Source organism: Octopus sinensis, linkage group LG6 (genome assembly GCF_006345805.1).
Source record: "Octopus sinensis linkage group LG6, ASM634580v1, whole genome shotgun sequence".
Lineage (NCBI taxonomy): Eukaryota > Metazoa > Mollusca > Cephalopoda > Octopoda > Octopodidae > Octopus > Octopus sinensis.
Genome location: NC_043002.1, coordinates 83,977,128 through 84,005,049, shown reverse-complemented (window position 1 = coordinate 84,005,049; position 27,922 = coordinate 83,977,128). Strand labels below are relative to the sequence as shown.

Below are 27,922 nucleotides of genomic sequence, written 5' to 3'. Positions count from 1 at the left end.
GCTACGCCAGGCTCCAGTCTGATCTGGCAGTGTTTCTACAGCTGGATGCCCTTCCTAACGCCAACCACTCCGTGAGTGTAGTGGGTGCTTTTTACATGCCACTGACACAGGGGCCAGAGGAGGCTGGCAAACAGCCATGATTGGTCAGTGCTTTTTATGTGTCACCGACACGGACACTAGTTGGGCGGCGCTGGTATTGGCCACATTCGTATGGTGCTTTTTACATGTCACTGGCATGGGTATCATAACTACAATTTCCATTTGATTTCAACTTAATGAAAATATCTGTAATCAGGTGTTACTACAATGTCTGTCATAATACTACTGTTACCACCTGCTGGAAAGGTAATGGTGAAGTAGAAGAGATGCTTCAAGGGATAAAATACAATAGAGTTTATAGTAATGATAGACAGAATCCTCTCCTTTCCATGTGCCACACTTACAGTTGTCAGCATTCACAGACCTTCATGTCCTGTCCCACACACAGCTTAGCACATGGGCAAGAGTCTTCTATTATAGCCTTGGGCTGACCTATGTCTTGTGAGCAAATTCGATAGATGGAAATTCTGTGGAAGCCTCTCTCTCTCTCTCTCTCTCTCTCTCTCTCTCTCTCTCTCTCTCTCTCTCACACACACACACACACCACACACACACACACACACACATACACAGAGTCCACACTGTAAAGTGGTTGGCATTTGGAAAGGCATCCAGCTGTAAAAAACTATGCCAAAAATGACCTTGCCTGTGCTGGTGCCATGTAAAAAGTACTGAGCCCACTCTGCTGGTGGTTGGTGTTAAGAAGGGCATCCAGATGTAAAAGGACCTTAAATGATGTGCCTGTGTGTGTGTGTTTGTCACCCCCATGCACCACTTGATGAGTGTTGATTTGTTTATGTCCCCTTAACTTAGCAGTTTGGCAAAAGAAACTGATAGAATATGCACCATATTTATCTTGCCCATGATGCTGCACAGTGGTACTGAACCTGAAACCACTTCGTTACAAAGTGAGCTTCTTAACTACACAGCCATGCCTGCACTTGTGTTTTATTTACTATATTCTAAAATTGATTTTTCTTTCTCTCTCTTTCAGTTTTCAAATGCTGTAATATCTCGGCGCAGATATATTGGTAACCGCTTCAAACCAAACATTTCCTTACCTGTATTCAGTGGCTATTTACAGAACATGCTAGAAACTGGAAAAGCTCAGTTTGTGTGGTCAAAGTTAGTAGAACAATGTGCATATCATATTTTAGCGCAAAAAGACATTCGTGAAAAACACGACTATCGGGAATTTTGCCATGCTTTATATCAACAATATCCCAGTATTGGATTAGAAGGTCCCCAACCATGGGTAAGTGTAGTTTGGTTGTTATCATTTGTTTTCATGTCATTTGTTTTCTGATGCCAGTGCCAGTGGCACGTAAAAAGTACCATTTGAGTGTTGGGCCTCATGGAGGCAGTGACATGTAACCAAGACCTTTGATAATATACCGTGCTTGTGTAGAGTTGTTAAGCCAAGTGAGACTGTAGTTGTGGCCAATGCTGGTGTCAGGTCAGTGGCACCTGTGCTGGTGGCATATAAAAAGCACTCACTACACCCTCAGAGTGGATGGCGTTAGGAAGGGCATCCAGCTGTAGAAACCTTACGAAATCAGATCAGAATCCAGTGCAGCTCCCTGGCATACCAGTTTTCAGTGAAACCGTCTAACCCATGCCAGCATGGAAAGTAAACATTAAATGATGATGATATGTTGTTCTTATTTTTTTCCTTTTGTTTTTCTTGCTTGAATTGCAGTTTTTTTTGTTTGAGTCGTGATAGTTAACTGCTCAACACCTTTCTGCTTTCCCCTTTCTTAAATAAAACACACACACACATCTCATAGTAGTTGTTGTTTAGCCCATGGTCAACCCTGATTGAGTGATGTTGAGGCAAATGGCCTAATGGTTAGAGCAGCAGACTCGCAGTCGGGGGATCGCGGTTTCGAATCTCAGACCGGGCGATGTGTATGTTTATGAGTGAAACACCTAAGCTCCACACAGCTCCGGCTGAAGGTAGTGTTGGTAAGACAGATGGAGTGGTGAAGGAGAGTTTGGGCGGAGTTTTGTTTGTTGGTTGTAAACAACAACCTTCTGAGAGTGTTGTTTGCTTGTAGTCCATTGCAAAAGCATATCCAGACTTCTTGACTTGTCTTGGCATGTATGATCTTTGTAAACCAGAGGCTAGTTTACATGGCATTGTTTATTTCCGGTCCTCAGGGTAAAAATGTCCGGCTTGTTGTCGTTTGATAGACAAAGAGCTTATTACTTTGTTTGGAAACAAGTGAGGGTTGGCAACTGGAGGGACATTTGATTGTAGAAAACTGTGCCACAACTTAAATTCCTCTGCCCCATGCAAGCTTGGAAAAAGTAGATGTTTAAATGGTGATGATAATGATAATGAATGTGTGTGTATGTGAGAGAGAGAGAGAGAGAGAGAGAGAAAGAAAGAAAGAGATAAAGTGTGTGTGTGTGTTTGTGTGTGTTTGTGTGTGTGTGTGTGACTGCATGTAGTGAGAATTTGGAAGGAAATGTAGGGGCTTTATCAGTGAGTGTGTTAAAGTAAATATAAACTTTGAACAAATTGTGTATTCGCTATAAGACTGAAGGTGCTGGTGTAGTATGTGATCTACATGCAGCTTAAATCTAGACTAGCTTGTCATCTACATTCAAAATTATGTTATAAATTTGCAATCATAATTAGAAGAGTGAATTAAACAAGGAGTTCATGGCGTCGGAGAAATTCTATTGCAGCTTCTTCATCTCAAATAATCTGCGTATAAAATTCTTTTGCTCTCATCACGACTTCTTTCAATGAGCTCAAGACTAAAAGTGTTTAAATCATAAAAGTTTTTTTGGTTTATATACCAAACCAACCAGAAGACCAGTAAATAGATGAATTTTAAATGTAGATCAATGACTGAAACAAATAAAAGATAATGCTCTTCCCTCTGAAAAATATTATAGGTGCAGGAGTGGCTATGTGGTAAGTAGCTTTGCTTACCAGCCACATGGTTCTGGGTTCAGTCCCACTGTGTGGCACCTTGGGTAAGTGTCTTCTGCTATAGCCTTGGGCCAACCAAAGCCTTGTGAGTGGATTTGGTAGACGGAAACTGAAAGAAGCCCATCGTATATTTGTATATGTATATATGTGTGTGTTTGTGTCAGTGTTTGTCCCCCTAACATTGCTTGACAACCGATGCTGGTGTGTTTACATCCTCGTAACTTAGCGATTCGGCAAAAGAGTACTAGGTTTACAAAGAATAAATCCTGGGGTCGATTTGCTTGACTAAAGGCGGTGCTCCAGCGTGGCTGCAGTCAAATGACTGAAACAAGTAAAAGAGTAAAAGAGTAATAGGCACATGGTTCCAGGTTTTGTCACACTGTGTGGTACGTTAGACAAGCATCTTGTACTACAGCCTTGGGCTGACCAAAGTTTTGTGAGTGGATTTGGTAAACAGAAAGTGAAAGAAAGAAACTTGTCATATATATGTGTGTGTGTGTGTGTGTGTGTGTGTGTGTGTCTGTTTATCCTCCATCACTGCTTGACAACCAGTGTTGGTGTGCTTAAGTTCTGATAACTTACGACAAAAGAAACTGATACAATAAGAACTAAGCTTTGAAAAAAATAAGTACTGAGTCAATCAATGCATTTAACTAAAATTCCTCAAGGCAATGCTTCAGTCTAAATGACTGAAACAAGTAAAAGACAAAAAACATAAGAAATTTGGTTTTTTGATTTGGTTTGCAAGATTCTTTATATCAGTTCGTGTGTTGAAGCATATTCTGTTGTGTCAAAACTATTGAAAAGGTTGCAAGACGCAACAAAAATTTTAGGAAAATAAAAATAAGAAATAAGTGGAAATTTTACCAGTGAGTGTGTTACATTATAAGGCACAAAAAGAAAATGACTCTCCCCAGACACAACAGAATAAGAAATTTGTTTTGATGATTTAAAACTAACATAATTTAATGTTTCTTTTCCAGTCTCATTTCTCCAAAACATTATCTCAGAAAATTCGACACATTCGATGGCAGTTGAAAAAACGTTCAACATTAGGAGATGTACAGAAAATCACAGTTTCTGGGATGAATGACCCTGTGCGGTCATCAAGTCCCACAATTCCTGGATTAAATATTCCAACAAACACATTGATTGGAACCAACAACACAGTAGTCAACACAGCCACTACGTTAGCTGAGAGTTCTGACATTCCGGTATCATCTCTGCAAGTGGTATGATGAGCTTTTTTTTTTATCATTTTCCTCTTTGGATTGATAATCTGCTGATTAACTGCTAAGATTTAAATTTATATGCTATTAGATATTATGAGTACTCATTTGAGATAGAAAAGTGAAAAATTGAAAGATATAAAGAGCTAATAATATGTGTAAAATAAGATAAGTTTATGTGTCATGATAAGAGTTTTATGCTTTGGAATATCAAAATTGGTCTCGGATCTAGATTCCAGAACTCCCCTTTCCACATGGCATGTAAAACTTATGAGGAGGTACTGTAAAGTTCCTGGCTTTGGGTAAAAGAAAATACAAGAGATTCAGTTAATTATGATTTTATTCTCTGCTTGCGAAGACCTGTTGGGGCAAGTGAAATCGAAATTGAACCAATCCTATGACTGGCACCCGGCAGTTGCCAGGACCGCTGGACTGACTCCTGTGCAGGTGGCAAGTCAAGAAACACCATTTCGACCCTGTGCTTGAGGAGATCCATTGAGTCAAGTACACCAACATCAAAATCAATGGAAACTGCAGTTGTGATCCCTGTGCCGGTGGCACGTAAAAAGCACCATCCGAACATGGCCGATGCCAGTGCCGCCCCGACTGGCTTCCGTGCCGGTGGCACATAAAATGCACCAATCCGATCGTGACTGTTGCCAGCCTCGCCTGGCACCTGTGCCGGTGGTATGTAAAAAGCACCCACTACACTCACGGAGTGGTTGGCGTTAGGAAGGGCATCCAGCTGTAGAAACACTGCCAGATCAGACTGGAGCCTGGTGCAGCCTTCTGGCTTCCCAGATCCCCGGTCGAATTGTCCAACCCATGCTAGCATGGAGAACAGATGTTAAACGATGATGATGATGATGAACCCATGCCAGCATGGAAGGTGGACATTAATCGGTGACAGCATTGTTGTTGTTCCCCACTCTCAGATTCACACACTTATTGCAGTGGTCCTTCAGTTTTTCTAAGCCCCTGTAAAAGAACTCAGAAGGTTCAGCCTCCAGTCAGGCCTTTTGTGATACCTTTAAAGCCTGGAACTTTACAGCACCCCTTTGTATCTTAACCCTGTCACGCCATGTTCCTGCTATAGTGGGAATAGGTTAAACGTCATCTCTGTTGAATTCCCAGTAAAGCAGTAATAAGTAACACACATAGAAAACGAAGATGCAACCAATTCTGTCTGTTAGTTTGCCTGCAATTGTTACTCTAGAATTGTATATGCAACTAATTATTTTTTTGCTCATGAACCCAGTTGGAGGGTAATGGCCCAGGTCTGAGAGGGTTAATTTTGTTAATTTACTTTTGTTGATGCAGATCATCCCCTACTTGCTTTTGTGTTCCCCCCCCCCACACTACTTGACAACCAATGCTGATCTGTTTACATCCTTGTAACTTAGTGGTTCAGCAAAAGTGTCCAATAAAATAAGTACTCGGTGTACAAAAAGTAAGTCCTGGGGTCGATTTCTTCAACTAAAATCATTTAAGGCAGTGCTCCAGCATAGCCGTAGTCAAATGACTGAAACAAGAACAAAAGAGTATATTTATTTGAAATTAAGCAGCTTTCTGACGCAGAGAAAAAAAATTTACTTTTTTTTCTTGAACTTTGGAACTCGTAAATTTGGTCACACAGTTTCCCTGGCATACAAATGGCCAAGATTACAACATTCCTCTCAAATGTGGATGCTAGTCCCTTGTAGAAAAAATTATTAGCAAACTTTAATCTCTTCTGAAAGGAGAAAAAAAAATGTTTTAGCAATAATCAAATTAAAGTGAATAATCCTGTTATTTATCGGCAGGATTTATATTTATTTATTTATTTAATTTTCACAGGTGGACTAATTGGATTTTTTCATCAGATTGCAATCACCTGAACTGAAAAAGTAAGATGGATCTTTTGTCTGGTTAAATTAACCTTTTAAACGATTCAAAATATTTAAGCATTCCTTCATGACTACAAGCCAGGGACAGGAAATTTTTTTTATTATTTTTGTTCTTTTTTTTTGTTTTTACAATTTAATAATTTAAATTGTTGAAACAAATATTTTAAAAACAGAAATATAATAAAAATAAAACACAAAAATACAAAACAAAACAAACTGAAATTGAAATTTTGAATTTGGAAAAAAGAAACAATCAAATTAAAATTTGAATCAGAATCAATAAAAGTAAGCTTTTATCGGATTTTAATTTTAAGTTCAAATTTCAGTTTCATATGTTTGTCGTTTCAATTTTGATTTATAAAAACTTCTGTTTTTATAGAATTAAAATTCCAAACACAGATGTTTAAGAACACTGAAAACAAAAAGTTGAATTTCAATCTGTATTTCTGCAGTGTATTAAAGATTGATTACCTGTAAAAGATTTTTAATTATACTGAAAAATGTTACAAAGACAATGTCACTTTTTTTTTTTTTTTTTACAATGGAAATAGCCAAATCAGATTTAATATATTTTAATATTTTGGCAAACATCCTTTCCAGTGCAGTTAGATAATTAAAGATAATCTTTGACTTGAAATTAACTGCAATAGAATTTTCTTAAGCAAAAAAATAAAAATAAAAAAAAAATTATAAAATGCCATGAAGCAAAAAATGGACATTCAACCAATAATGTTGATCTGACGCTTTTGAAACAATTTTTTTGTATTATAAACGAAACAAATATTCCAGATAAAGTAAATTATACTTCACTTAAATTGATATATTTGTTCATTGAAAGTATTTTTAATATATTCAAAACACAAATTGAGAAAAATATTCATATTAAAAAAAAAAGGAAAGGTATTTTATGATTGTCAACAATTATTTTCTACTGGTTGTCCTTGACATTGTCGAATTTGTTACTGGACATGTTTGATACTGCTAAATCTGTCATTAGTTATCATGGTCACTGGATATCTTTGACAATATCAAATCTCTATGGATATCTTTGACACAGTCAAAATTTGCCAGTGATAATCATTGACACTAGATCTATTCAATCTTTAACACTAACAAATCTGTCTCTGGACGTCTTTGACAATGTCAAGTCTATTAGAGGATATCATTGACATTGTCATACCTGTCACTGGATACCTTCAACACTCTTATAGTGGCTGCTGTTGGCTGTTCAAGTGCATTTTATTATATGGAAAAACAGTATGAATCACCATAAGATGTTTATTCTGTGTTCAATTTTTGTGGTGGAAGCATGTAGTATGATACAAAAACGTGTGTTTACATACAAAGGAAGTTTTAATTTTTGCTTTTGCACTGAAAGAAGTAACACAATATTTGTATTTGTATGCATGTGTAGAATGAGAACAGTCATTTTGAGAATGTGTATGTGATAAAATATCTTCGTTTATGAATCATATATCTTATGTTGAGGTGAATAGACATGTGAGTCACATGTGGGAGATTGCATGTAGAGCTGCAGAGAAGACATGTATCTTTGACTGAAACCTGGCAGGAAATGAGAGTTCCTACAGTGTAGCTCAGAATGAGGCCAGTGTCTCAGAACGAGGCTACTGTATCAAAGTGAGAGTAGTGTATCAAAGCAAGGCTAGACACCTCATTGATATATTCATCTACTGTGCAGGTCGACTCACATATTACTACGTAATATGTAGCTCTGCTACATAGCCTCCTGCTAGACTTGAAAAAGTCGAAAAAAATAGAGTTGGCGTATGTAAATATGCAGTGCGAAAAGCATGTAAGAACATGGAATACAAACATAAGGATGCAATACCACAAAAAATGAGAAACTGAAATGAAAAAGCAGAGCTTGTTAAGGGTAAACAGAATATGAACACTAAGAAATAAGCAAAATGTTCAAGTCTGATTTGGTAAAGTTCAAAGGAATACTGTGAAGAACAAAACTGCATCATTGGTGATATGTGTTGAAAAGTCTCTGGTAAGTTCCCAAGTAGTTCATTATAGTTCAGATGTATATAGTTTTAGACAGCTTGGTGGGCCGAGTCATAGTGACATATATAGATGGAGGAGGGGTTGGTGTATGTGATGGTTGCGTTTGCTTTTGTGTTGTACTTTGAATGTGGGAGGTGTATGAGGTGGTATTGTATCACTGTCTGTGTGTGCCTGCTTAAGCCTGTCTATTGAGACAGTTTGTGGAGGCACATGGCCTAGTGGTTAGAGCAGCGGACTCACAGTCGAGGGATTGCGGGTTCGAATCTCAGACTGGGTGATGCATGTGTTTATGAGCGAAACACCTAAGCTCCACATGGCTCTGGCAGAAGGTTATGGCGAAGCCTCTGCTGACTCTTTTGTCACAACTTTCTCTCATTCTTTCCGCCTGCATCTTGCAGCTTACCTGCGATGGACCGGCGTCCTGTCCAGGTGGGGAGCCTATATGCCAAGATACCGAGAAACCGGCCTTTATGAGCCAGGCATGGCTCGAGAAGGAAAAAAAAAAAATTGAGACAGTTTCCTTTTTACCATTAATGTCTATGGTATATAGTTTGTCTGTGTGTGATAGGGTCCTGTGTATAGAGATGTGAGAGGGATTTTCACAGCATCATTTTTGTAGGAGCACATGAGTGCAAGAATCAGTGTCTTTTGGAACTGATGATCTAGCAGTTTGGTGTTGTGTTGACATGGGTGGCAGTTCTTGCATGTATTTGCGAAGTCTGTGTATGTACATAGTGGGGTCTTGTGTGGACAGATCCACTGGGACCAGTATCTGGCCTGGCAACGAAAGAGGTGTTCCATAAACAAGTTCTGCTTAGGAATAACTGAGATCCTCCTTTATCGAGACTCAACAGCCAAGAAGGACAATTGGAAGATATTCGCTCCAACACCACCGATCTGGGTAAGCACGCAAAGCAGCTTTCATTTGATGGTGGAATCATTCCACCATACCATTGGATTGTGGATGGTAACTGGTGGTTCAAATCCGACATGCACCTATGGTCATTGTGAGCTCGTGGAAGAGTTGTGGTTTAAACTGTTTTTCATGGTCGATAGTGATGGTAGTATGGACTCCGTATCGTGATATCCATCCTGCTTTGGCAACAGATTCTGCAGTGATATCTACTAAAGGAATAGCTTCTGGCTAATGTGTGAAACGATCAATGCAAGTGAGCAGGTAGGTATATCCCTGGCTGACTGGCCAACGCCTGACAAGTTTGATGTGTATATGGTTGAATGTGTGTTGAATGTGCCAAGTGGTGCAGGAATTTTGAATTTGGAAATTTGAATTTGGAAAAAAGAAACAATCAAATTAAAATTTGAATCAGAATCAATAAAAGTAAGCTTTTATTGGATTTTAATTTTAAGTTCAAATTTCAGTTTCATATGTTTGTCGATTTAATTTTGATTTATAAAAACTTCTGTTTTTATAGAATTAAAATTCCAAACAGATGTTTAAGAACACTGAAAACAAAAAGTTGAATTTCAATCTGTATATCTGCAGTGTATTAAAGATTGATTACCTGTAAAAGATTTTTAATTATACTGAAAAATGTTACAAAGACAATGTCACTTTTTTTTTTTTTTTTTACAATGGAAATAGCCAAATCAGATTTAATATATTTTAATATTTTGGCAAACATCCTTTCCAGTGCAGTTAGATAATTAAAGATTATGCACCTTTGACTTCTGACAAAAACGGAAGGAGCATGACCAAGCAGTGATGTCTTGTCTCATATTTGGTTAAAAGAATCTAGCCGAAATGAGTTTCACTGTGGCAGTGACACCAGGGTGTGACAGATTACGCAGTGTGCTGAAGACTGTTTGTGGGTCTCTGGAACAAAAGGACAAGGAGAATTCATAGAAGTATCACACAAAATCTGTGCATCAGCTGTGGGTACTGGGAAGTACTTGAAGTTGCATGTGGCAAAGGCGAGTGAGGTTATATTAATTGTCTCTAAGTGAGGTTGATCTTTAGTCAGGAGATACAGATCGATGTCTGTGGGTGATGACAGCGAATTCAATGGTTAGACGCGATAAGGCGTCTGTTGCAGAGTTATCTATACCAGAGATGTGGTGGATGTTGGTGGTAAATTGGGAAATGAAATCCAAGTGCCTGGTTTCCTGCAGAGAGTACTTGTCAGACTTCGAACGCAGGGCAAAGGTGAGTGGATGGTGGTCCGTAAAAATCATGGATTGGCGTCCCTCAGGTGTGTGCTGGACATGTTTGACTGCTAAATACATAGCTAACAGCTCCCATCTGTTACAGGCTACTGTAGCCAAGCGATATATTCATCTGCTGTGCAGGTCGACTCACATATTACTATGTAATATGTAGCTCTGCTACACTGTCATATCTGTCACTGGATATCTTTGATACTGCCATACCTTTTGCTGGATATCTTTGATAATATATATATATACACACACACACACATACATATACATTCAGTATCTGTGTGTGAGTCTTTATGTTTTTTCTCCACCACTGCTTGACAACTGGAGTTATTGTGTTTACACCCCCATAACTTAACAATTCAGCAAAAGAGACCAATAGGATAAATACCAGGCTTAAAATGCAAAATAAGTACTTGAATCAATTTGACTAAAATCCTTCAAGGTGGTGCTCTAGCATGGCTACAGTCTAATGACTGAAACAAGTAATAGGGATAAATAAAAGATAATTAGCTTCTCCAAAGAAGTCTGTTTTGCTTTACCCTGCATCCTCAACAGACAGAGTTATAAGTGTGCCATCATAACACATTGTGTCATGGGAATTAAATATAAACAAACTATAATAAACCCATCCTTTACTTGTCCACATGTGATACACAGTACAAATTTCCCTGGCATCTATGCATCGTATATGACACACATTCCAAATTTTTCGACCACTTAGGATCGTAGCCATGGCCAATGCCAGTGTCACATAACTGGTCCTTTTAAAAGTACCCTTCGATCGTCAGGCAATATGCTGTGTTTGAGAAGACCTGTTGAGTCAAGTGAAATTATAGTCGTTGCTGATGCGAGTGCCACCTGACTGGCACCTGTGCCGGTGGCATATAAAAAGCACCATTCGAACATAGTCAATGCTTGTGCCACCTGACTGGCCCCCGTGCCGGTGGCACGTAAAAAGCATCTACTACACTCTTGGGGTGGTTGGTGTTAAGAAGGGCATCTAGATATAGAAACCTTGCCTGATCAGATTGGAGCTTGGTACAGCCTCCTGGCTTGCCAGTTCTCAGTCAAACCGTCCAACCCATGCCAGCATGGAAAGTGGACGTTAAACGATGATGATGGTGGAGAAGTTAAACACAAGGCACTGATAATTACATAAAATTTCTATTATTTAGGCTATTACTCTCGTTCTTTCTCTCACTATGTTGACACAGAAATTTTTTTTTTTACAAATTTCAGTGATTGGACTGTGGTGATGCTGGGGCACTACCTTTAAAGAGTTTTAATCAATTAGTATTTGTTAAAGTACTTATTCCAATGGAAATTAGCATCAAGGGAGATAACTCAGGCTATTCTTCAGAGTGCCTTGCTACCTCAATTCTGATATATCAAATTTCTTATAATAGCTAAGGGAGATAACTCAGGCTATTCTTCAGGGTGCCTTGCTACCTCAATTCTGATATATCAAATTTTTTATTATAGCTGGTGTAGCAGTAAGAGTTGTAGTAGTGCTATCAGGACACACAGTGTGTCTTGAACATTGTTTTAGACCTGGTGGAGTCCATCTCTCTCCAGGTCTGACCATAAATGATTTTTTTTTCCAGGGGAGAGAGACAAGGTGAATAGTTGACTGCAGTACAGGATGAAAGGCAAGGGTTGACTTTAGCTGTATTATATCTCAAGAGTATAAAGAGCTGGGACATATACTGCAAAATGATTTATCCAGCACTCTTACAACTTGGCCAGTTTGCTTGGGTATTCCTGTCTGAACATACCATTTTTTTTATTCCAACAAATGGCAAGATTCTATGGCTGGAAAGTATCTCACTAAGCCATGCAAGCATGGAAAGTGGATGTAAAAATGATGATATATTTATTATATGATGGTCTTTGCACAGATTCCTGCAAACAAATTTCTCTCACAAGGCATTGGTCAAACTAAGGCCACTTGTATAAAGTATCATACAGTGGAATCGAACTTTGAACTGAACCACTTCCTTCTGAAGTGAACTTAAACCACACAGCCATGCCTGTGTTTGCACAACTAAACACATTAAAAAAAACAACAACTTATTTTTCAAGAAACAGAAAATGATTCAAACTCAAATAGTTATGTATTGAATTCAATTTATTTAAAGAAGAAATTGATGAAATTACAAACATATTAAACAAGTATTTTATTAATTAATGCAATTCTGTTATCATGGGTGAAGATTAATGTATAGCTGCTTATCCTTTCTCTGTGTTATTGTGATGTATTGTATCACTGCTAATTGCAAGATATTTTCACAGAAATATTCATTTAACAAGAACAAAGAGAAAGATTAGAAGGAATAAAAAAAAAGATCGAGTTTTGATTTATTTTTTTTCTTTTCTAGAATTGAAAAAAAAACAACAAAAAAACAAAAAAAACAAACAAAAAAAAAACAAGTATCATATACACCTAAATATAAGGTGAGATTTATTTGTACCTTCAGCAAAGAAAAAAAGGTCTTGATATCCGTGTCCTTACAAAGACTTTCAAATGATTGACAAAAAAACTTTATACTATGAGAGAAGGCATAATCATCTTATGCTTGTGTATATTTGATGAACTTGTTTATTTTCTATTTAAAAGTTAGAAAAGAAAATACTTGGATAAAGCTGTTAAACTGAACATACTTGAAATCCATAAAATATTTTAAAACCAGTCCTCCTCAGTCGATAACATGTAAGCTGCCCTTTTTCACACCAGTATTAGTATCATTTATAACTTTTCAATAAAACTTGACAAAGAAAACTTTTTTAAATAATTAATTAATGATTAATTTTAAACAGAATAATTTCGCTTTTTTTATCCTTTCCAATTTAAAACATTCATCTAGATTATTATTATTATTATAATTATATGTATATTGTCCTTGTCAATTACAAAAGTTGTTCTTCCTTCTGTAGCACCAGACAATTTTCCAAACCTGCTAATACTTTAAATAAAGCACAAATTTGACCTACACTAAAGTATAGTTTATATATTTGAGATAGCAGCTGGTTCAAACATAATCATATATATTTTAGATTGCATCACAGAATGATGTCTGCCTAATAAGCAAGCATTTTCAAACACACGAATGTTGTCGAGCTGTATCATCTTTACTCTCAATTTCACAGCTACCACAAAGGCCTTTATTCTTTTAAACTTGCGATCAGTATCAATACTTCACTTAAATCCATTCTATGTATCAGTTTCTTCCATCTTTCCATCTCCTAACCTAAGATCCCAGCTGAAATTCATTTTCTTGCCATTTATCAGAATTGTTTCCCTTCCCACCAACTTAACTGCAACAATTCAAATTGAACTGGCATATTCTTCTCCCTTTGCTTACAAGGAAGGTCTGTGAAAAAAAATTATAGGCATTGCTTTCCTCCTCAAATTAACTAATTGCAAAAAACAACAATAAAAAAAAATCAAACAATAACTTAAAGAGTTTAATGAATATACATGTGGTATGTCTGGAGATTTTAAAAATTATATAAAAAAAGTTCATTAGAGTTGATTATCAAATTAAAAACATATATATATATTAGTAGTCAGTGCTCTTGTATATGATATTTTTAAGCCCTGGGATACCGGGTTACTTGTTTCTATTATCTTCTCCAGGTAGGAATGAAAGCCAAGGTATTTATGGGAGGAACAAATAGGAATTGTAATGTTTAGGACATTAAAGGCATGAGTTAAAGTGAACATATCTTCAACAAGTTGTCAAAACTCAGTGGTAGACTTGCTACTTTGAGAGACATGTAACCATTAAATGGTGCTCTCTGAACATTTGTTGAGATACAAAAACATCTAATAAAAATCTACTTAAGTAGCCTAATATTTAATATGAATTCTAAAGTGTTAGAGTTGTAATTCCTTTTTATTTACTGATATTTTGAACCAGTTAATCACAAGTATTTGTACTGCTTACATGAGGTGTCTCAATAATTCAGGTATTGAATCACAAACAATAAATAGAAAATGTGAATATTTCTTTTAATTTGGAATTTAAAAAAAATTTATGGACATTATTTACTGGTATTACTAAATCAGAAAGAATATTTAACTTAAGAATGTTAATATTATTCATTTATAAAAATAAATATTTCATCATAAGATATTTTTCTTAACTTGTTTAGAAAAGATAGTTATTGATAAATAGTAGAAATAAGAGAAAAAATGAGATCTTTCTGATATGAAATTATTCATTGATTTTTTTTTTAAAGAATTTAATACCTGTAAACTAGTATATTAAAAAAAAGTTTAAAAGAAAAAACAATGTAAAAATAAAAACAAATTTATTGTAGGGCAGGGGGAAGTATCAAATCAAGATAAAACATGTCAAAAAATATTGCAAAATAAAGATTATTTCTCAAGAGACAACAGATACTGAGCTTTTGAGATTTTTAAACAACAATTTGAAAGAAGAGAAGAGAAAAAAGAAATCATGTCCTGCTTCTGTGTGGGACGGGAATAAAGGATGGCTCTGAAATAGTTAGAGCATTTTTAGGTGTGTAGATTCCAGCTTTAGCTGGAAATCTTTGACCAGAAATATCAATTTCATATTTGGCATTTTTGTCCAGAATAAATTCATTAAGATTTTTCATGATGCATGGCTGATATCTGTCATCAAACTTTGAAACATAGCCAAGACATAGCATCTGCTCTAAAGTAAAACCATAACCGCTTGATGTTGTTTCTCCTACATACTCACCATTTCTATAGATTGGTTCACCACCCCATGGCCAAAGATCTGTATCGATGTTATGATCGTCCAACAAGAAATGCACCAATTTCTGTTTAACACCTTCTTCACGTTGTTGCAATAAAGCGTCTTTTCCAATGAAGTCTCCTTTCTGTAAATGAAAAAGTAGCAAAAGGATGGAGGACAAATCAGAACTATAAAAAATATTTATTAAATTTTAAGTGGTGTAGAAATTTCAATGAAATAAAGATAAATTAATAGTTCATTTAAAAATGATAAAGATAACAGTATTGATAATAGCAATTATAATTAAGTCACAGCCCACAATATTTCACTTAAATATGGGTGATATTTTTTTTCAAGTAGGTTGAGTAGTCTGGTCACTGAGGCTGACTCCAAAAAAAACCTTGCTTTATACTTTAACAATACAAAAATGAGCCACCCAACTGAATGGTATAAAGTCACAGACAGACACCCAACATCCAGTCCACCAGTAAACTGTCTCCTCTCTGCTCCTTGGAGCTGACTGGGCTCATGTCACCTCCACTTGAGTATTTCTGTCCCACTTGTCTCTCATTCTCCCATCACCCTAGTTATGCTGAATACTGCAGGCCTTATACTGACCATGTCATCCAGTCCTTTCTTCCTAGAACATCAGAGGTGGTGCTGATTTACAAAAGTTCAAGAGGGACATTAATGGTATCAGTCTCACCGCTCTAGGAGGGTCTGGAAGAAGCTATGGGTACTGCACCTTCCTTCACACCCAGCAAGTTTATTGTAATTTGTCTTGCATTTGCTTCGTATATCATAGCTAGTAAAGGTACTAAGTATAGTAGTTGCTAAATCACTACACTGGAAGCAGACTGGATGATGATAATCTCTGTAAACCTCTAAATTTAACACTAGCAGTCATACATCTCTTTGTACACACAGAACTAGAGAAGATTATTGCTGAATCACAACCAGAACTAGAGAAGAAATTTCGGGTATAGAAGCACAGACTGGAATCAAAGGGCTTTAGAGTTAATTTAGCAAAGACCAAGATAGGAAAACAAGCAAATCACAAATCTCTTCAGAGCGGTGGCCCTGCTTGATATGTAGAAAAGGTATTGGGAGAAAGTCTATAAGGTGTACCTAGTGCAAGCTATGGACACATAAGAGGTGCAGAGGTATCACTGGAAGACTAACAGAGAAAGTAGGCTTTACATGTGGCAGATGTGCAGGCATGTTAAAGATCAGGAATGTACAAAAAAAATAGACTTCCTCATATGTTAGTGGGGATCTTTACAAGTAGTAGACAGTTTTCGTTACTTAGGTGACAAGTTAGTTGTGGGAGGTGTTGTTCTGAAAGCATAGCTGTTAGAATAAGAATAGGCTGGGAAAAGTTCAGAGAACTACTACCTCTGTTAGTAATGAAAGGCCTCTCTCTCAGAGTGAAAGGCAGGTTGTATGATGCCTGTGTATGAACAGCTATGCTACATGACAGGGAGACATGGGCTATGACTACTGAAGATATGCAAAGGCTTGAAAGAAATGAAGCCAGTATCCAGGTTGGTTAATGTCAGTGAACATATATGCCAGAGTGTAAGTGATTTGAGGAGAGAAAAACTGGGTATACAAGGCATCAGATGTAGTGTGCCAGAGAGAAGACTGTGCTAGTATGGTCATGTGATGTATATGGACGAAGACAGCTGCATCAAGAGATGCTGATCTCTAATTGTAGAGTGAACATGTGGAAGGGGTAGACCTGGAAAACAGGATGAAGTGGTGAGAAAGGATCTACAGATGTTGGGACTCACAGAGAGATGACAAGGGACTGAGACTCCTGGCAGTTTGCTGTACTTGAAAAGACACATCAAGCTAAGTAAAAGCATGGCTGTTCTTGCATCCAGGTTTGTCCCCTGCATCCCTCTCCCGCTGAGCATTCCTAATCTTGCAGGCTCATGGGTGCTGGTGCCACATAACAAACACTTGTACCAGTACCATGTAAATGCACCTATTCCGGTGTTGTGTAGCAGCACCCAGTATATTCTGTAAGGTGGTTGGTGTTAGGAAGGGCATCCAGCCAAACTGATATGGAACCTGGGTAGCTCTTCAACTGACTAGCTCTTGTCAAGCTGTCTAAACCAATGCCAACATGGAAAACATGCTGAATAATAATGATGTTGATGATATATGCATATACATATATATATATATATATCATCATCATCATCATTTAACGTCCATTTTCCACGCTAGCATGGGTTAGACAGTTCGACCGGGTCTGGAAGCCATGGAGGCTGCACCAGGCTCTAGTCTGATTTGGCAGTGTTTCTTCAGCTGGATGACCTTCCTAACGCCAACCACTCCTTGAGTGTAGTGGGTGTTTTTTTACATGCCACTGGCACAGGGGCCAGAGCAGGCTGGCAAACGGCCACAATCGGCTGGTGCTTTTACGTGTCACCGACACGGACGCCAGTCAGGCGGCGCTGGCATCTGCCACGTTTGGATGGTGCTTTTTATGTGTCAACGGCACGGGTGTCTTAACTACAATTTCCATTTGAATTTTTATTTTGATGTTGATGTACTTGACTCAATAGGTCTCCTCAAGAACAGTGGGTCACACTACGATCCAAGGTTAGCACAGCAGGCCATCCTGCGAGCCATGAACTCACTTCATTTGTCGGGTCTTCGAAGTCACAGCATATCTCCAGAGGTCTCGGTCTTTCGTCATAGCCTCTGTGAGACTCAGAGTACGAAGGTCATGCTTGACCACCTTGTCCCATATCTTCCTGGGTCTACCTCTACCTCGGATTCCTTCAACAATTTGGGAGTGGCACTTCTTCACACATCTCTCCTCATCCATCCCTAGTACATGACCATACCAACGCAATCGTCTCTCCTGCACGTTGCATCTTATGTCCACCAATGCTTCTTATGTCCAGCATTTCTCTCAGAGCACTTACACTCTGTCATGTATGGACACTGACATTACACATCCAGCGGATCATGCTAGCTTCATTTCTTTCAAGCCTACGCATTTCCTCCGCAGTCACAACCCATGCTTCACTACCGTGAAGCATGGCACAATATAATACTGGTGATGAGATATAAACCATTAACCCATTTGCAAGAGAGATCAACACGTTATTAGCTTCACCAGCTGTAATTCAATGGCTTCATACATGTTGTTTAATAATGTGAACAATGCCTGTTTTCTAGTTAACTTACATTAAACTTGACACGGAATTCTCGACCGCATTCAAAAGGTGTTGTGATGGGAGTCAAATCAACACCCCAACTTGCAAAGAATTTCTCTACTCTTAATTCTTTCATGCAATTGAAGCCAACATTACGAATTCCATAGTCAACACCTGCACGCATTAATGTATCATAGACATGGAGGGCATACTGAAAATATATACAAAAGAAAAAAACAAACAATTAAAAAACATTAGCAAACTACATTCATTGTACTGCAATAACATTAATTATTATCTATTAGCAACAGGTGTGGCTTTTGTAATGAATAGTAGTAGTTAGCACATCCAGCCTAAATTGGATGTTCTGTTTACAATACCTTAAACTACTGTCATTGTGATAAGGACCACCAATATCCTTCAATGAAGTGATTAATTTGGGTCATCTAATAAATACTAAAAAAAAATTTTTATTTTTACTTCTTCTTAAGAGTGTTCCCTGATATTTAGTCATAATATACAACCCACTAAACTCTGATTTCAAATGTCACCGAGGTGTGTGTGTGTGTGTGTGTGTGCGTGCTGCTGCTTATATTAAAAGCTAACCGTCTGCTTTGAGTTTGACTGCCATGACACTGCATCTTTTAAGGCCCTCATGCTTTCCGAAATCCGCCGAAACTACACCTGATTATATATACACTTTAGATGAGTTGTAGTGCACCTGAGCACTGTACACAATTATTATTATTATTATTATTATTATTATATACTATATATTTTATATATGCACACACACACATGTGTGTTTGTACTGTTCACATAACAAAGGATAAAAATACATATATATTATATCCTTTAACCTTTTAGTGTTCAGATTACTCTGTTAAATGTAATATTTTTTAACTCAAATTGTTTTTAATTAATCCTGCATTATCTTATAGCTTTTGAGGTTTCAGTGATGTGATTGTTTATTTGTAGAATGTCAATGTAGGTTAGGTGTGAGAGGCTAGATATCACCAGTTTGAATATAAAACATGTAGAATATCTGGGCCAGATATGGCCAGTTTGAATATAAAACATAGAATATTTAGGCTGGATATGGCCGGTTTAAACACTAAAGGGTTAAACAAAATTTCAGAAAAAATAGCAATAAAATATAAAATCACTTTTGGCAGAGTAAGTCATAATTATACAAATATAATCAATGTTTTGCAATATAATTTCTACATAAACATTTAGGGACAGAAGTAGGGCATCTTTATGCCTATCCAATACAGCACAAAGGAACATGAAAAATTACCTGTGATAATAAACATATTGGTTAACGTTTACTTTAACACTTGGCCACCAAAACAAAAAAAAAATAGGTGTAATAGGTGTAAAAAATGTGTATTAAACAAATATGAAAACAAAAATTTTGTGCCAATAAACTGGGGGGTGGGGAGAGGACTTTCAGTAAATTTTATACAAATACCTTTGAAACAGCATAGATGATGATTATAAAGAAATTTGTGTGGAAAATTTTTTCTAAGGGGGTTGGGGAGAGGACTTTCGGAAAATTCACATGATCCGATTTTTCCTTCATAACTTTTAGAAAAATGGATATCTTGTAATGAAATTTTACACAAAAACCTTTGAAATGGCATAGAACACATGTATCATGGTGAGAGAAACCAAATCATAAATACGGCGTTGAATATGGTTTCACTATGGTAAAAAGGTTAAGGGTGATTTAGCTGTTGTTTTTAGCACAACTCCACCATTGAGATCATTTTTTAAAACCTTTTTCTATTACTCAAACAAAAAATAAATGAAGGTAAAAATTTTTTTTCAAACCTTTTTTCCATTACACTTACACAAAACAATAATTTATGAATTTCTTTCTCTTCAAAAGTCGCCTTCCCACACCCTCAGAAAAAATTTTCCCTACACATTTCTATATAATCATAATCTATACCGTTTAAGAGATAAGCATTTTCCTAAAAGTTATGAGGGAAAAATCAGATTGCATGAATTTTCCAAAAATCCTCTGCCCACCCACTTGGAAAAAATCTCCCCCACAAATTTCTTTATAATCATAATTTATTCTGTTTCAAAAGTATTTATATAAAATTTCATTAAAAGGTATCCATTTTCCTAAAGGTTATGAGGGAAAAAAATCAGATCTTGTGAATTTTCCAAAAGTCCTCCCTCCCCGGTTTGTTGGCACGAATTTTTGTTTTCATATTCATTGATTACACATTTTTTTAAAACACATATTACACTTGTTTTTTTTGTTTGTTTTAGTAGCCGGGTGTTAAAGTAAACATTAACCAACATATTCTATCATTTTTGTATCTTTAACTTGCTTTGGTTATTAGAGTGTAGCCATGCTGGGGCACCACCTTGAGGAATTTTTAGTTAAATGAATTGACCCCAGGACTTATTTGTTTCCCTTTTGTTTAAACCTGATATTTATTCTATAAGCCTCTTTGCTGAGCTGCTAAGTTACAAGGATGCAAACATACCAACACCAGATGTCAAGTGATGGTGGGGACAAACACTGACACAAAGATACACATGTGCACGCACACACACACACACACACACGATGGGCTTCTTTCATTTTCTGTCTACCAAATCCACTTACAAGGCTTAGGTTTCCCAAGGTGCCATGCAGTGTAACTGAACCTGGAACCATGTGGTTGGGAAGCAAGCTTCTTACCACACAGCCAAGCCTGCACCTAGTATGTTTTACAAGACTGTATTTCTTGGCATACAAGCAGACTTGGCATATAGTATAAACATCCGTGCCAGTGGCACGTAAAAAGCACCATTCGAGCGTGATCGTTACCTGCGTCACCTTACAGGCACTTGTGCTGTGGGCACGTAAAAAAACATTTGAGCGAGGTTGTTGCTAGTTCCACTGGACTGGCTCCTGTGCAGGTGGCAAATAAAAAGCACCATTTGGGCGTGGCTGTTGCTAGTACCGCCAGACTGGCCCTCGTGCTGGAGGCACGTAAAAGCACCCACTACACTCTCAGTGGTTGGCGTTAGGAAGGGCATCCAGCTGTAGAAACTCTGCCAGATCAAGATTGAAGCCTGATGCAGCCATCTGGTTCACCAGACCTCAGTCAAATCGTCCAACCCATGCTAGCATGGAAAGCAGACGTTAAAGAATGATGATGATGATTCACTATCATTCCAAATCTTGGTGCATTTCATTTGGAATTTTTGGTTCTCCAAAGTTGTCTCAGTGTAGAAATCAACCTACATTTTATGGCTCTAAATTTTGGCCTGAAAAGTCCGACTTCTATGCCAGAAAATATGGTATATTAGAGAAATTTAATAATAATAATCCTTTTTACTGTAAGCACAAGGCCTGATATTTGAGGGGAGGTGGGGGCTAGTCGATTACATCAACCCCAGTACTCAACTGGTACTGGTTAATTAACTAGTATTAGTTCATTTTTATGTAAGAAATTCTTTCTCTTTTTTTCTTTTTTACATTTGTTTGAACAAGAAATTCCTACCTCAGCAGGGATGTATAAAATAAATCCATCTTCTCCAACATGAGTGAGACGCATTGCTCGAATTCCACTTGCATATCCAACATCAACGACCTTTAAAGTAAAATGAAGATAATATGTACAGATACAGGGTTGGCCCCAGGAAGAGTGTTAGGTCATAAAACATTACTACAAAAAGATAATTCCTTCCAACCTATGCCAGCATGGACGTAAAGAAGTAATGATGATGATGATGATGATGATGACGATGATGATTACATACATACCTACATAGATCACTGCCGCTGCCATCATCATCATATTAATGTCTGCTTTTCCATGTGGTTAGGCTGTTGCACTCACAATCACTAGATTGTGGGTTCAATTCTCTGACTGGGCAGTGTGTTGTCTTCTTGAGCAAAACACTTCATTTTGTGTTGCTTCAGTCCCACTTTTGATCAGTGAGGACTGTTAGCCTACTTGCCTAGCAGGCAGGGTGGCATCATTTGAAGGCTAAAACAATGCGAAGGTGCATTGTGACCAGTGATGTATAACAATAGCTGACAGCCTGGTCAGTCACATAATCACATGATATATATATATATATAATATATATATATATATATATATATATATATATATATATATATACAACTAATGTAGGATAAAATTTTTTTTCGAAAAAAAAATTTTATCAATGGCCAGCATATCAAAAAATACCTTTAAAGGTTGATTTATAAATAGCTTATAAAATAAGGGCAAAAGAAAAATTCTAATGCCAAATATGCCGAAAAAAAAGACAAAATTGTCAATAACCATTATAATTAATTATAATGGTTATTGACAATTTTGTTTTTTTTTCAGCATATTTGGCATTAGAATTTTTCTTTTGCCCTCATTTTATAAGTTATATATATATATGTATTCATTTGTGTGTGTGTGCATGTGTATGTGTGTGTATACATATTATAATACGTATAGGTATGTATATATATATATATATATATATATAATATATATATATATATATATAACGATGATGATGATGATATAAATATATAGATTCAGATGAATGTGGTACTTAAGTTGAGGCACCAGAATTTAGTATAGTATTATCTATACAATTTAAAATAAGGTGATTAAAATCAAAATAAGCAACAAGGATATCCAGAGGTAATGCAGTACGATTGTTTCATGCAACTCCATTTAATGATTGTATTGTTCAATTAAATGGAGTCGCATGAAACGATCGTACTGCATTACCTCTGGATATGTTGAATCGTTAGCCCCTACACGCAATTTTTTTCTTTTCTGTGTATCTTTCTGTCGAAGAGCGTAGGCTCGAAACGTAAAATACTTGTGTTATTTCTATTCCTGAGTGCCATACTAATACATTATTTGTTTGTACTCCACCTGCCTTCGTCTTTTGTTTATTTTCGTAAACCTGCCTTCGTCTTTTGTTTATTTTCATAAACCTTCCCGTTATATATATATATATATATATATATATATATATATATATATACTTACTTATTACTTATTATATTATATTTATCATTCTTTTTATACTTTTGGGAAAAAAAAAATTAAAATTTTATATATATTATATTAATTATATTTATATTATTTATTATTTATGTATTGGTTTATGTCTATCACTGTTTGAGTTGCCTAATAGTGGTTTAATTCATATTTTATATATTTATACTGTGAAATTTGATTTAATCCTAAATCTAATTTTTCCCTGTAAGTTTGGAGCCATACTCCCTAATATTATTATTATTATTATATATATATATATATATATATATATATATATATATATAGGCACTTCAGAACCATATATATTTGGGATATTTACCTTACAAGTCATGAATTTGAAGTCTGATTTTGTTGTGGAGGCCTCTGTAACTTCAGCAAGAAGTTCTTGGGCATGTGGACCAATCAGAGTGATTGCAGAATACATGGATGTCACATCTCTAATTTGGATAGAGCCATCTTTTGGGAGGTGCCGTAACAACCATGCCAAACTTTTCGTTTGTTGAGTAGTTGGAGAGATCAGGAAGTAACTGAAGAGAAATCAGAGAAGCAAAATTAGTTAAATGAAAATAATAATAATAATAATAATAATAATCCTTTCTACTATAGGCACAAGGCCTGAAATTTGTGGGATGGGGGTTAGTTGATTACATCGACCCCAGTGTCCAACTGGTATTTATTTCATTGACCCCAAAAGGATGAAAGGCAAAGTTGACCTCAGTGGAATTTGAACTCGGAACGTGAAGACAGACAAAATACTTCTTAGCATTTAACCTCTGTGCTAACAGTTCTACCAGTTCACCACCTTAATATTATTATTATTATTATTAATAATAATATTTTCTACTATAGACACAGGGCCTGAAATTTGAGGGAAGGGGCTAGCTGATTACAGCAACCCCAGTGCTCAGCTGGTACTTGTTTTATCAACTCTGAAAGGATGAAAGGCAAAGTCAACCCTGGCTGAATTTGAGCTCAGAACCTAAATATGGATGAAATGCCGCTATACATTTTGTATGGCATGCTAACAATTTTGCCAGCTCACTGCCTTAATAATAATAATAATAATAATCCTTTCTGCTGTAGGCACAAGGCCTGAAATTTGTGGGGAAGAGTTGAGTTGATCACATCGACTTCAGTACATGACTGGTACTTAATTTATCAACCCTGAAAGGATGAAAGGCAAAGTTGACCTTGGTGGAATTTGAACTCGGAACATACAATTGCTAAGCATTTTGCCTGGTGGGCTAATGTCTCTGCCAGCTCACCGCCTTATGGTTTCACATTTTGGCACAAGGCCAGTAAGTTCAGGGGAGTGTTTAAATCATTTACATTAGCCCCAGTGTTCAACTGATACTTATTTTATCAGCCCCGAAAGGATGAAAGGCAAAGTCGACATGAGCGGAATTTGAACTTAGAATGTAAAAATAAATGAAATGCCACTAAGAATTTTGTCCGGTGTGCTAACAATTCTGCCAGCTTGCCACTAAACAATAATTGTTGTTGTTAGACAGTGAGCTGGCAGAATTGTTAGCACACTGGAACTAATGCATTTCTTCTGGCTATGCATTCTGAGTTCAAATTCTTCTGAAGCTAACTTTGCCTTTTGTCCTTTCAGAGTCAATAAAAAAAACGTAGCAGTCATGCTGTTGTATTCCATTTCACTTTTATATTGTTGTGTCTGATGTTCTTTGCATATTTCATATGTGTGTTGTGTTGAATATGTGTTGTGTATATGTTGAGTCATAGTGTTGTGTTGATTGTGTACAAAATAGCATCATTAGTATGGTGTTCTATTGTCAGTATGATACACTATGTCCGAGTAATGAAAGATTGAATGGTCAAGGTCATAATAATAATAATGAAATTATTGTATACAGTGCTCAGGTGCACCACAACTTGTCAAAAGTGCGTATAAAGCATATGCAGTAATGTACAACTATCTGGGAAGTGAACAGTGTATGAGTTAGATACATGCTTGTGTGTGTATGGAGGGGAGAAAATCAGGTGTAGTGTTGGCGAATCTCAGGAAGCATGGAAGTTTTGAAGGATGCAGTGCTCCAACAACTAACAACTGATGCCGGCAGTCTGTTCCATACTTCAGCAACTCTTAGCGTGAAAAAATGTTTCTGAAAATCATGGGAGCTGTGTTGCTTTCTGACTTTGTAAATGTGTCCACGGGTGTTAGACAGGTGGAGTTTGAAAAGGTGCTCAGAGTTATTGTTTGTAAGATGGTTAATAATTTTATGGGAGTCTGCCAAGTCAGCTGCCAGACGTCGGAGTTTCAATGTGTCCATGCCCAGGGAAGTAAGGCGTATAGAATATGGCAAATGCCTGATGAAATACCTTTGGTCACAGGCCAGCCTGAACACAACTGACCTGGTGGTGGCGGTGGTGGTGAAGAAGAAGAAAAAAGAATTGAGAGACGAACTGGTAGCAGGAGGAAGAGAGGAGGAGAAGAAGAAGAAGAAGAAGAATAGTAGTAGTAGTTTACAGAAAATCTTTGGTAATGATGGTAGCACAATCTTTACATTTTCAGTTGTCATAAAAATTAAAAAACATGGTATGGTATAAATAAGTAGATAATAATTCTTACTAATTTTCACTCAACCGTGCCACACTACAGTCATTTTCGTAGCCTCCAAACTCATTTTGCATTCCTGTATTTACAACAGTACCAACATCAAGATCGACATCATTTGAACATAGATACTGTAAAAAGTTAGCAGCTTCTTGGTTGGCAGACTGAAATAGACAAAAAAGATGTGTAAAGAAATAATGACTCAGGATATAATATGCAAATATTACAAGATCACTAATTAAATGTTCAGGTAATTAATTGAAGAATGAAGCATTATTAAAAAAAAAACAGGAAAATAAGTTTAAAAAAAAAATGGGAGCAGAAATGATAATAGACAAATCTCTTTCCCTCCCTCCCCACACATGTAAGTACATACACATACACGCACACACGCGCGCACAAGCAGGCACATACACATGTACACACTCACTCACACACACCATCATTTAAAATCCACTTTTTTATGCTTGCATGGGTTAGATGGAGTTTATTTGAGCCAGATTTTCTGTGGCTGGATGCCCTTCATGTTGCTAACCAATGTATGTATGTATGTATGCATGCATGTATGTAAGCATGCATGCATGCATGTATGTATGCATACATGTGTGTGTGTATATACACAAGTACTTTTGTGTGTGCATTTATATATATATATATATATATATATATATATATATATAGTACAAAGTAAGATAGGAGTTATGAGGGTAACCCACTATGGGATATCAGTTATCCAATATTATTAATTTGCATATTGATGTATATTGTTTTGTTCGATTTTCAAGTTCCTATTTATATAATTAATAAATAATATGAAATGGTAATATCTGTAAGTTGATGATTGAAATGAATTTGTTCCTCCATTTTCTTATTTGTATATATATATATATATATATATATATATAATATATATATATATATATAAATATGTATGTATGTAGAGAGTGCAGTGAATAAACTGTTATCTAAATCATGCAAAAATGAAAATAACACTCACATCTCATTCTAACAGATATATTCACCAAAATTACATAAAAATATCTTGAAATACTAAAGAGTAAATTTATTTAATAAAATCGCCATTAGCTTCAACCATGGCTTCCAGATGACTTCAGAATCTACTGCAACTCTTCTGGACGGTCTCCTTGTTTAAGTTGCTGAATGTTGCCATAATCCTTGCCGTCAGTTCATCTTTGGTGTTACAAGGAGTTTTGTTGGTTTCTTGCTCAACTGTGCCCCACACATAATAATGAAGGGGGCTGCAGCCTGGGATGTCCAAATGTTAGGGATGATGTGGTAGCACACTGGAACTAATGCAGAATCCTTTAGAGCAGTGGCTCTGCATCCCTTTTACCATATGACATTACAAACAACCCCTTTCCATGTTTTGACCTCCAAGTAAGGATTGCTTTATTTTCTTATACTATCTCATGCAGCATGTGCCTATTTTCAGATATTTCTTTGAATTAGTACCGCTTAACAATAAGTGCCTAATTAGAAATATTGTCTATAGGTCTAATGTCCACACTAACCTGAATATTTTTACCTATATAGGCTCCACATCTTTTTCACTCAGCCATGAGTGGGTTCTCCTGCTTGTGTGGTATGGTGCAGAGTCTCGTTGCCAGACATAGGGTGTTCCAGCAGCCACCCTCTTGACCCAGAGCAGCACTACCTCCTCCAGGCACTTGATGTAGGCCTCTGTGTTGAGTCTGATGGCGTGAGGGAAGATGAATGGAAGCATAATGTCGCCATCACAATTGATCACTTCAAACACCATGATGTTGACTGGATGTTTGATTTTTATCACTCTCGGTACATGTCCCCAGATCGACACCCAAACAATCTGAAATGTTCAAATTGAAGCTTCCAATGCAAATGCCAAGCAGTACAGCATGTTGTTTCCAAATTTCTGGCAGTGTGAATTGTGTCATGGTGCTCATCTGACCCTACTATACTGTGTAGTCAACAAAATCAACTACACATGCGCGAAATTAAAAATATAAAATGGCGACAATTTACCCATTGCACCCTGTATGAATGTGTA

The 27,922-nt window shown here is 36.6% G+C and overlaps 2 protein-coding genes across 3 annotated transcripts in view; one reads left to right on the top strand and one right to left on the bottom strand.

Annotated features, from left to right (window-relative positions):
* The window catches only part of LOC115213501 (probable serine/threonine-protein kinase DDB_G0282963), a 38,835-nt gene extending 31,858 nt beyond the window's left edge, over window positions 1–6,977 (top strand). For both annotated transcript variants that reach the window (XM_029782507.2, XM_036504110.1), the window contains exons 5-7: window positions 1,094–1,354; window positions 4,027–4,275; window positions 6,109–6,977. In XM_029782507.2, coding sequence (XP_029638367.1) covers window positions 1,094–1,354; window positions 4,027–4,275; window positions 6,109–6,117 — 519 coding nt within the window. In that variant the 3' untranslated portion in view covers window positions 6,118–6,977. The remainder of the gene's footprint in view (window positions 1–1,093; window positions 1,355–4,026; window positions 4,276–6,108) is intronic.
* Window positions 6,978–12,734: 5,757 nt separating this feature from the next.
* The window catches only part of LOC115212951 (pyruvate dehydrogenase phosphatase regulatory subunit, mitochondrial), a 64,374-nt gene continuing 49,186 nt past the window's right edge, over window positions 12,735–27,922 (bottom strand). The window contains exons 13-17 of the mRNA XM_029781804.2: window positions 25,891–26,039; window positions 23,617–23,824; window positions 21,780–21,869; window positions 18,299–18,478; window positions 12,735–15,236 (exon numbers count right to left, since the gene is read on the bottom strand). Of these exons, the coding sequence (XP_029637664.1) occupies window positions 14,826–15,236; window positions 18,299–18,478; window positions 21,780–21,869; window positions 23,617–23,824; window positions 25,891–26,039 (1,038 nt within the window). The 3' untranslated portion in view covers window positions 12,735–14,825. The remainder of the gene's footprint in view (window positions 15,237–18,298; window positions 18,479–21,779; window positions 21,870–23,616; window positions 23,825–25,890; window positions 26,040–27,922) is intronic.